The sequence below is a fragment of the Procambarus clarkii genome, chromosome 73 (assembly GCF_040958095.1).
Source record: "Procambarus clarkii isolate CNS0578487 chromosome 73, FALCON_Pclarkii_2.0, whole genome shotgun sequence".
In the NCBI taxonomy this organism is placed as follows: domain Eukaryota; kingdom Metazoa; phylum Arthropoda; class Malacostraca; order Decapoda; family Cambaridae; genus Procambarus; species Procambarus clarkii.
This window is the reverse complement of record NC_091222.1, coordinates 19,812,244-19,822,781: the sequence shown is the minus strand read 5'-3', so window position 1 is coordinate 19,822,781 and position 10,538 is coordinate 19,812,244. Positions and strand designations below refer to the sequence as shown.

At 47.6% G+C, this 10,538-nt stretch overlaps 1 protein-coding gene across 1 annotated transcript; it reads right to left on the bottom strand.

Annotated features, from left to right (window-relative positions):
* Positions 1–7,186: 7,186 nt before the first annotated feature.
* LOC138356624 (calphotin-like) lies at positions 7,187–9,555 on the bottom strand. Its single transcript, XM_069312813.1, has 3 exons — positions 8,955–9,555; positions 8,224–8,517; positions 7,187–7,680 (listed from the first exon to the last, which is right to left on the bottom strand). The coding sequence occupies exons 1-3, from the start codon at positions 9,553–9,555 to the stop codon at positions 7,187–7,189; spliced, it is 1,389 nt and encodes a 462-aa protein (XP_069168914.1).
* Between the last annotated feature and the right edge of the window lie 983 nt (positions 9,556–10,538).

The following is a 10,538-nucleotide window of genomic DNA, read 5'->3' as shown; positions in this document are numbered from 1 at the left end:
CACACTGAAGCCATTAACACCGCCACTCTTCTTGATAAAAAAGGTGTCCAGCAACTAGACACCAACACACTGTCAAGCAGTATCCTCCAATGAAATAGCAGTCTGATTATTTATAGAAGACTAGCACACACTATATAAGTTCATCGGGCCAAAGGGAATAAAACACCTAAAGCTCCACACCCCAAGGATCCTCAACAGGAAGCCGAAGTACTGGCAACCAGGTTTGCAGAGAGAGCAGCCAGCAATCAATATCCACTAGATGTATTAGCAGTACAGACCGGACTAGAGGAAGAAAGGTGGCACAGAATCCTTACAGAATGTGAAGAAGTCTCTGACGCTAATGCCCCCTTCACACTGGATGAGCTCAGTCGGGCTAAGAAAAACTCCAAGGATACATCCCCTGGAGCCAACAAAATAACCTATAAAATGATTAGAAACCTCGGCCCAGAGGGAGACGCTGTATACCTAAGGCTAATTAATTTTGCCTGGACTTCTCAAACTAGACCTGCTTGGAATAGAGCAGACATAGTGCCGATCCCAAAACCCAAGGATCCAGCTAATCCCAGGCCCATCTCTCTCCAAAGCTGTGCAGCCAAGACAGCTGACAGAATGGCACTCAACAGACTGGAGTGGAAAATGCCTAAACTGCACCATGACATGTATGCCTATAGAAGAGGGGTTGGCACAGTGGAATGTATTACAACTCTGCTAGCCCACTTGAATGACAGACCAGGAATGATGATATTCCTGGACCTCGAAAAAGCCTTTGAACTGGGTAGTGCCCCAGCCTTTGCTGCCTCACTGACAAAAAGGTCAGAGACAACCTGCTCTCCAGGACCAAAAACTGTCTCATAAACAGAGAAGCAAGAGTAAAACTTCATGGCACAATCTCTGAGTACAAAAGACATGAAAATGGTACACCGCAAGGAGGTATTCTCAGCCCCCTTCTCTTCAACTGTTTAATGGAAAGAATAATGAGGTTGAAACTTCCACATCACTGCATGCTGCTAAACTACGCGGACGACTTTGTCATCATCATGAAAGGAAGGGATGCGGCGCGCCTTGCACCCAAATGCTTAGACTGCATCAGTAAAGAGGCAAAACAGATTGGGATCAAACTCAACCCCTCAAAGTCAAAAGCCATGCCCATAAAAATAGCGAAGCCCAACATCCAACTCACAGTACAGGGTCAACAAATTGAATGGGTGGACACCTATCAGTATCTAGGAATAATCCTGGACACACACATGAATTTTAATGCTGTTTTCACTTACTTGAGAGTGCGAACTGCGGCCCGGATGGCAATCCTCAGGTCGCTAACCTCCCTCTCTGGAGGAGCCAATCTGCAAGTCCTTCGCACATACTATGTACAGGCAGTCAGATCAGTGATCGATTATGCCGCACCTGCACTCACAAATCTATCACACCAACAGTGAAAAAAGCTTAAAGTTGCCCAAAACAATGCTATGAGAGCCGCACTGGGAGCCCCCATGTGGACCAGGCTTGAAACTCTTAAACTGGAGACGGGTTTGCCCTCTCTGCAAGAAAGAATATCACAAAGGACAGCTACAATTATCAGTAAGATAATTATTTCTTCTGATCTAATCCCAGTACGGCAGGCCTTGGTGGTTGGACTAGGCCAAAACAATGGAAACTCTTGGGCTGCAAGAGCAGGAAAAGTCCTAAATAGACTACATTTAAAAAACACGATTCTTGATAGAGAGGGTGATCATCCACACCCAAATTACACTCCTTCCGCGCCGTGGGAAGAGCCTACTTTCAAAATAGTAATAGAAAGTCTCCCAATGAAAAAGGCTGCCTATGATCCGACAGTCCTAAGGCGCATACTAGAAGAGCAAATGTATAGCATAGCAGTAGCAGGAACCACCCACATCTTCACAGACGGATCGGTTGACACAGAATATGAGAGTGCTGGCGCTGCTCTTATTCTGCGTACAGGCATACTGGAGACTGGGAGGACTAGTATCATCAACCCAAACTGAGCTGTTTGCCATACAACAGGCATTCGCATATGTGATTGCACAAAACACTCAAAATGCAATCATGCATATAGACTCAAAAGCTGCACTTCAAATACTAGGACAAAAACAGTGGAAAGATTACGTGGAAATAATTACCACCATTTTGTATCTTGGAGCAGTCGCTAAAGGCAAAGGACTCAACATTACCTTAAACTGGATCTCATCCCATGTTGGAATCCCATTAAATGAGAAAGCTGATGAAATTGCTAAATTGGCAACTCGTCATCCAGTGATACATATAACAATTCAACCCAGCCTAGAGAACATAAAAAACATCATCATCAAAAAACTCTCACATCTCAACAAAGCCTACCTTCACCAGAGAATAGCTGAAGGTTCGCCCTCTGCAACATGGTATCTTCAGGCAACCAAATTAGAAAGGTTAAATATCCCAAAAGGAATCCACAGGGAAATAGCAGTTAGGTTATATAGACTACGTCTAGGTTACAGATGCAACTGGGAGTGGTGAACCCCGACAGAGAGAGTGCATCTTCTGCCAAACTGTCACAGAAAAGCCATTAGTTCACTATCTTCTGAAATGTGAAGCAACCAACGACCTTAAAAGAGCTTTAAGAGTTCCTGAATCTTGCAGTGGCCACCCTGAAGTCATCAACACAGCCACTCTCCTGGTCAACAAAGGTGTCCAGCAGCTGGACACCTTCATAAAGACTGTGAAGCAGTATCCTCCCCTGCAATAACAGCTTGATGATTAAATGCAACCTCAGAATACTGAAAAGAATTACTGAAAAAAAAAATTACCACTTACGGGCTATTCATGCCCGTGCCACCTCTTGGGTGGCTTAACCTTTATCAGTCAATCACACTATATAGCACACTTTATATTCACTCCTATACAAAAAACAAAATCTACCACTTGCAGACTATTCATGCCCGTGCCACCTCTTGGTTGGCTTAATCTTCATCAATCAATAAAGATGCAAACCGGGTACGAATAGCTGCCGAGAGACTGTATAATTTCCTCAAAAACCATGTCTGACAAAACTAGCCATCCAGTTCATCACCAGTTCAGTGAAGCCCCACAGATCCCGCCGTCGGTGGGGTGGCGGTATGAAAACCACTAGACAATCCACTACACAGATGGCAGTCCCGGTGGCTAAATAGGAAAACACTTCCGGCGCTTCGCGAGCGCCTTGGCCTGGGTTCGTATTCTTGTCAGAGAAGGAGCGACTGAACGTCTATGTTCACCCAGCAGTCAATGTGTACCCGGTGAAATTATTTGGTGGGTCGTATTTCGGGGGAAAATTAGCATAAAGGACGTGTTTGAAACTGTGCATGCTAGTGACTTTACAAGCATGTAAAAAACTTTTATATATAACTAATACAAAAATAAACCTTTACTCTAGTAGAGTGCAACCTGCTAGGAGCCGCGGATCAAACTGGAAGATTAGGAAGCAAGTACATCGACTCACGGAAGAGATCAAGGCACTGGGTTTATCTAGTGTTCACTCTCTCACCAGAACGGTGAATGAATGCAGGAAGTGGTACACTCTTGTGGGTGCGGTGCACCATAGCCACACCACAGCGGTGCATTTGATGTGCAGAATGGGGGTACGGGTGTAGCCATGTGCTACAGTGTCAGACATTGTCTTTTAACAATTACTTTCAAGGCAGGTTTTTACAAATTCTTTGTACTAAGGAGTGCTTATTAAAGGTAAACTAAAGGTAAATTTTATTTTACATACATTTCTTTATAGCTAAAAACTCAATTACACTATTATACACTTGTAATGATTTGGTGCTCAGATCATTGGTTCTTCCCTCTCCCTTCCTTCCTTCTCCCTTTCTTCCCTTTTCTCCCCTCCCCTTGCCGTCATTCGTCTCCCCCTCTTCACCCCCCCTCTTCGGCCATTTGTCAAGAGCCAAGAGGTTGACCTGAGGGTGGTCTTACTAGCTGGCCCTTTTGGTACCTTTGCTTCCCCACTCAATTCTCCCCACTCAGATTTCCCTCTCCATCCACCTCTCATTTCCCTCTCTTCCCCCTCTCACCGGTTCCTTCCCCATACCAGGCGAATCAAATGTCCTTACCCTTTATCTTGGAGGAGACAGGCTTAAACATAATTTATCAGTTGGTAAACATTGCTTTGAGGTGCACTAGGCTCCAGTGGTCCGCCTTCTCCTCTTCGAATAGCTAGAGAGAGCTGACTCAATCTTCAAGAATTTCATGTATCCTTCCACGGCAGATCATGGAAGCGGTGATTGGCGGTAGATAAGTGCCAAGTCCTAATTGGCCCTAGAGAGCCAGGCCTCAGGCCTAGTGTTAAATGGTTGGCCATTGCCAAAATAAAGGGTGGAACCTCTCACCGGTTCCTTCCCCATACCAGGCGAATCAAATGTCCTTACCCTTTATCTTGGAGGAGACAGGCTTAAACATAATTTATCAGTTGGTAAACATTGCTTTGAAGTGCACTAGGCTAGGAATAAGTACCTTTAATAAGTACTTACTTGGTGAGTGGAGCCGGTCGGCCGAGTGGAGAGCACGCTGGACTTGTGATCCTGTGGTCCTGTGTTCGATCCCAGGCGCCGGCGAGAAACAATGGGCAGAGTTTCTTTCACCCTATGCCCCTGTTACCTAGCAGTAAAATAGGTACCTGGGTGTTAGTCAGCTGTCACGGGTTGTTTCCTCGGGGTGGAGGCCTGGTCGAGGACCGGGCCGCGGGGACACTAAAAAGCCCCGAAATCATCTCAAGATAACCTCAAGAAGATAACCCTGGGGCTGTATTAGATGGTAGGAGGAGCAATCCTTTCCACCGGTAAGCTGGTAAAACAAAATTTCGGTAGTGCGTCTTGGGAGTGTGTTGGGAACAGGGACTCCGGCTCGCATCCAAGGGGCTGAGGGCTGCCATCAACATCTTGGCCTCAGTGCGGTCTTAAGGTATTGTACATTTGATTTCATGTCCTCAGTAGATACCCATTGTTCCTCTAGGGGAATAGAATAGGGTATATGTTCAAATTGTTTTAATTTACATGACTCATAAAGTAAATTGTATAACTTGTCCAGTGGTATTCACTTAATTCCCCTTTGATATATTTCTCTATTTTGTCATTTTTGTGTATTGAATAGAAAACCCCCCCCCCCATGTTCTCCTCCACTTAATAGATATTGAAGTTGCCCATGAATTTAAATAAGCAAAGTAAATTAAACAAACTAATTCCCAAGATTTATTGCGGAAGTTCCTATTACCCGGAAGTTCCATGATTACTGATTCCTTACCTTCCCGGGGGGATGGGTGATAGTGACATTCAGGTATGGTTGATCGGGAAGGTGGTGGCAGTGTTTTAATGATTTTTATTATTAGTTATAAATTAATAACCCCTATTCTTATTCAGCTTATATTCGTGGCAGTCCAGTAAGGGGTCATACTGGACTGTAACAGTGTTAAGCTGGGGTATTGAGTGAAGAAGGAGGGTAGGAAAGATTCATTCAAGGCAAGTTTGAGGAGGTATTACACACTTCGCTGTTGTTAACGTGAATTCTGATATTAATTGATAACATGCCAATTTATTGCTAATAAAATCAATTATTTTAAGAAACTAGGGTGCCCTTAATTATCATATTCCACTTTAAAGGTTTATCGAGCAGGTGTCGTGCTGAGTAAGGCCGACACTCACCGGTGTGGGAGAAGTCGTCGTCTCTGTGCTAGTGGCGTGGAGGCTGTCATTAGACTTGCCGACAGTAACCGAGACTGGTAATTGTGTCATCAGAGACCACAGTAGCCTGCTGAAGCGAATGGGTATGTGCATTATTCAAAGGATGGGTACTATTGCTTGGATCAGTTTGTGTGGTTTTAGTTGCGATTTGATCAGAGTCACTAACGCTTGAATCTGGTGCCCGAGCAACGCGCGCACTTTGTGGAGAAGCATGACAAATGTTAACGTGAGCCTTGGTAGTCCCCATGGTAATGAACATCATAGCGACGGTCAGCAAAAACGCAAACTGCCAAGTGTAAACCCGATTTTTAATTAATTCTGCCTTCATATAATTATGAGTAATCTTAGAAACCAGAAGCGTCTCAAAGTAACTCTTTCAGTAAAGTGATTGTTTCCTTCAGACAAACAGCGGTTTCATTGAATAACCTCTTGGTCCTGTTAAATGTTATCTAGTTATCGAAGTATGACCGCCAAGACAAACAAGCAGAAGACGAAGACCAAAGATCAGAGTTTGCTGCAACTAACTAGATAACATTTAACAGGACCAAGAGGTTATTCAATGAAACCGCTGTTTGTCTGAAGGAAACAATCACTTTAACATCACTTAAAACTAGATAACATTTAACAGGACCAAGAGGTTATTCAATGAAACCGCTGTTTGTCTGAAGGAAACAATCACTTAAAACATTCACGTAGGTAATATAAGAAACGCCCTTTGCTAGTTATAGTTTAAAACTGCTACTAAAACTTAAAGTAAGGTCATACACAAATGTTGTAGAACTAATAATAAAGTCAAACCTAACATAACATTGAAAACAACTAATTCAGCAGTATTTAATAGGGAAGAAAACTTACAGCGTACAGTAATACTCACAAATGTCATGTTGGGGAGGAGGTTATCAAGAGCGAGGAGAAGCCGTGCAAGAGAGTGAGGATCCTTGAAGCTTGAAAATGTCCATAGAGTTGGCAAGCAGGGATTGGAAGAACAGGGCGAGGATGAAGAAATCTTGAACGAGGAACTAGAGACGAGGTGAAGAGGGAAGATGAAAGATCGGTCGCCCAACCACCGCGGATTTGAACTTTAGTAGAGTGAAGTAGGGTTGAGTGGGGCGTCATTTGCAGTACACTCAGGCGCCGGGCTCGCAAGCTGCTGGCAGCTGATGGTAGTTGAAGGTTGATTACGTCAGTGGTTTACTTCTTTCTTGATGGTTGCAGCAAACTCTGATCTGTTCAGCGTTGTTCACTGTAATGTCCGAGACCAGGCCAGGAGCTGGAGCATCATCCGGCAATGAAGACTTGGTAGGAAGAGGTGCTGGGTGGCTCTACTGGGTTGAAGATTCCCTTTCCTTACGTTCTTGAATTTCTTTCTTCATCCGGGCGGCGTGTTTTGGATACTTCACAAAGTATGCAGGGTCAATAAGGTCAGGGTTGAGTAAGGTAACATCAGTTCAGTAACGGACTGTGTCAGCATCAATTTACCAAGGCACTTTCCAAGTTCCGGCATCTCGAAGTCCGTTTTCGTAGGCAATGTTAAATTCTCGAGTCGCGATACGTTTCTGTGCAAGAGTAAACTTCAATTCACTAGCATAATTGTAATATGCATATTCAACACAAGCATCTGCAGGTACAGAAGGGTTGACGTCTGGTATGGAGTTAATTACCGGTTCTACTGAATCTGATGTAGGGTCAGCAGCAGCTGGTGTAGGGTCAGCAGCAGCTGGTGTAGGGTCAGCAGCAGCTGATGTAGGGTCAGCAGCAGCTGGTATAGGGTCAGTAGCAGCTGGTGTAGGGTCAGCAGCAGCTGGTATAGGGTCAGCGGCAGCTGGTGTAGGGTCAGCAGCAGCTGGTATAGGGTCAGTAGCAGCTGGTGTAGGGTCAGCAGCAGCTGGTGTAGGGTCAGCAGCAGCTGGTGTAGGGTCAGCAGCAGCTGGTGTAGTGTCAGCAGCAGCTGGTGTAGGGTCAGCAGCAGCTGGTGTAGGGTCAGCAGCAGCGCAGCTGGTGTAGGTCCAGCAGCAGCTGGTATAGGGTCAGCAGCAGCTGGTGTAGGGTCAGCAGCAGCTGGTGTAGGGTCAGCAGCAGCTGGTGTAGGGTCAGCAGCAGCTGGTGTAGGGTCAGCAGCAGCTGGTGTAGGGTCAGCAGCAGCTGGTGTATGGTCAGCAGCAGCTGGTGTAGGGCCAGCAGCAGCGGGTGTAGGGTTAGTAGCAGCTGGTGTAGGGTCAGCAGCAGCTGGTGTAGGGTCAGCAGCAGCTGGTGTAGGGTCAGCTGCAGCTGGTGTAGGGTCAGCAGCAGCTGGTGTAGGTCCAGCAGCAGCGGGTGTAGGGTTAGTAGCAGCTGGTGTAGGGTCAGCAGCAGCTGGTGTAGGGTCAGCAGCAGCTGGTGTAGGGTCAGCAGCAGCTGGTGTAGGGTCAGCAGCAGCTGGTGTAGGGTCAGCAGCAGCTGGTGTAGGGTCGGCAGCAGCTGGTGTAGGGTCAGCAGCAGCTGGTGTAGGGTCAACAGCAGCTGGTGTAGGTACAATCATCTGCAGGTACAGAAGGGTTGACGTCTGGTATGGAGTTAATTACCGGTTCTACTGAGTCTGATGTAGGGTCAGCAGCAGCTGGTGTAGGGTCAGCAGCAGCGGGTGTAGGATCAGCAGCAGCTGGTGTAGGGTCAGCAGCAGCGGGTGTAGGGTCAGCAGCAGCTGGTGTAGGGTCAGCAGCAGCTGGTGTAGGATCAGCAGCAGCTGGTGTAGGGTCAGCAGCAGCGGGTGTAGGATCAGCAGCAGCTGGTGTAGGGTCAGCAGCAGCGGGTGTAGGGTCAGCAGCAGCTGGTGTAGGGTCAGCAGCAGCTGGTGTAGGGCCAGCAGCAGCTGGTGTAGGGCCAGCAGCAGCTGGTGTAGGGCCAGCAGCAGCTGGTGTAGGGTCAGCAGCAGCTGGTGTAGGCTCAGCAGCAGCTGGTGTAGGGTCAGCAGCAGGTGGTATAGGGTCAGCAGCAGCTGGTGTAGGGTCAGCAGCAGCTGGTGTAGGGTCAGCAGCACCTAGTGTAGGGTCAGCAGCAGCTGGTGTAGGGTCAGCAGCAGCTGGTGTAGGGTCAGCAGCATCTGGTGTAGGGTCAGCAGCAGCGCAGCTGGTGTAGGGCCAGCAGCAGCTGGTATAGGGCCAGCAGCAGCTGGTGTAGGGCCAGCAGCAGCTGGTGTAGGGTCAGCAGCAGCTGGTGTAGGGCCAGCAGCAGCTGGTGTAGGGCCAGCAGCAGCTGGTGTAGGGCCAGCAGCAGCTGGTGTAGGGTCAGCAGCAGCTAGTGTAGGGTCAGCAGCAGCGGGTGTAGGGTTAGTAGCAGCTGGTGTAGGGTTAGCAGCAGCTGGAGCAGTGGGTGGAACAGTGGCAGACAGTAGGTCTACAAGTGTGGCAACGTTTACAGTGATGTCAGGGTCAGGAACTGAGGTGGAAACTGAGGCAGAGGTGGAGAAGACTTCATCATGTACGGTAATGGTCTGGAGACTTTTAGCCTTGTAGAGGATATTGAGAATCCTCTCAATTTTCCGGTGATTGGAGCCAGTAATTTTACTCACTAAACTCGTGATAGCATATGCAGCGTAAAGGTCGGTGGCAGTAATCGGTAGCTGCCGTGGCAAAGACTGGGTCGACGATTGGCTGGAGTCTGGTAGTGTTAGAGGCTGGGTCGTTGATTGGTTGGCTGGCTGGCTGCCACACTGCGAGCTGGGTCTCCCATTGGCCGGTACGCTGGTGGGCGGCTTCTCATTCTCCTGGGAACTCCGGGAAAATGTTGGCTTGCAAGTTAAATGGTGACGGAGCACGAATAGTCTCGGAAGCCCGTCCAACTCTCGACAGTTTCTTAATTTCATCATTGCGCACAGGACATAGATGAGAAATAGTAATATGGTCACCACCGCACACTACACCATGTGAAATCGGCGCGACACTGTTTATAGTGGTGGTCCTGGGCACAGACACTGCACTTATTCACACTTTGAGGGCACTTCCTGGTCACGTGAAAGTACTGGTAGCACTTGTAGCACTGGCTTACCTCGTAATAACGTTCAATGTGAATTGAAGCAGATGGTGTGTTGACGCCTACGCTCCTAAATCCTGTGATGGTGGCAAGGTCCGCCGCGGCAGCTGTAGTGAAGGTCACTTTCAAGGTGAAGCGAGTGTCGTTGCTGTTGGTGATGATCTTGGCTGAGACAGCTGTCATGTTGTCGTTTTCTGAGTTGATGCTGTCCGGGATGACGTCCACCTCGTGCTCAGAGATCCTCGAGCTGACTCTCCTGACGAAGATGGTCCGTTCAGCTTGAAAGCGTCGTGGTTGGACAAGAGTAATTTCCGCATCGTAGAGTGCAGACATTCCGTCAGGTGTGAACAGGCGTTCACGGTCGTCTTCGGTGGAGTAAGAGAGGACGACACCCTCGTCGTCCTGCTGGATGTCGTCGGGTACTGTGTTGGTGGTGGCTTTGAGTATGTTGAGAATTTCATCTCGTCCGAATGGGTGGTTCTCTAGGAACCGTGAAGTAACTCTGAAAGCCATTGGTACTGTGTGGTTAGTACCGGCGAGGGCCGAGTCGAGGCAATAAATCTGACCCACCCTCCTGGGAAGGTCGAAGGATGTACACCCCCCTAACTATCTGGTTGACTAGGCAGCTAGCAGGTGAGGAGCAACAACAGACACGTCCGGCCGTGACGGCTGCAGGTTCTGTGTCAGTGAGGAACCCGAAATCCGAATACGAATATATACAGGATAAAAATAAAAAATTCAAATTCAAATTTTTATTCAGGTAAGGTACATACATACAAGGTAAGATACAAAAGTTGGTGGATTTATAGATAGAGCTAG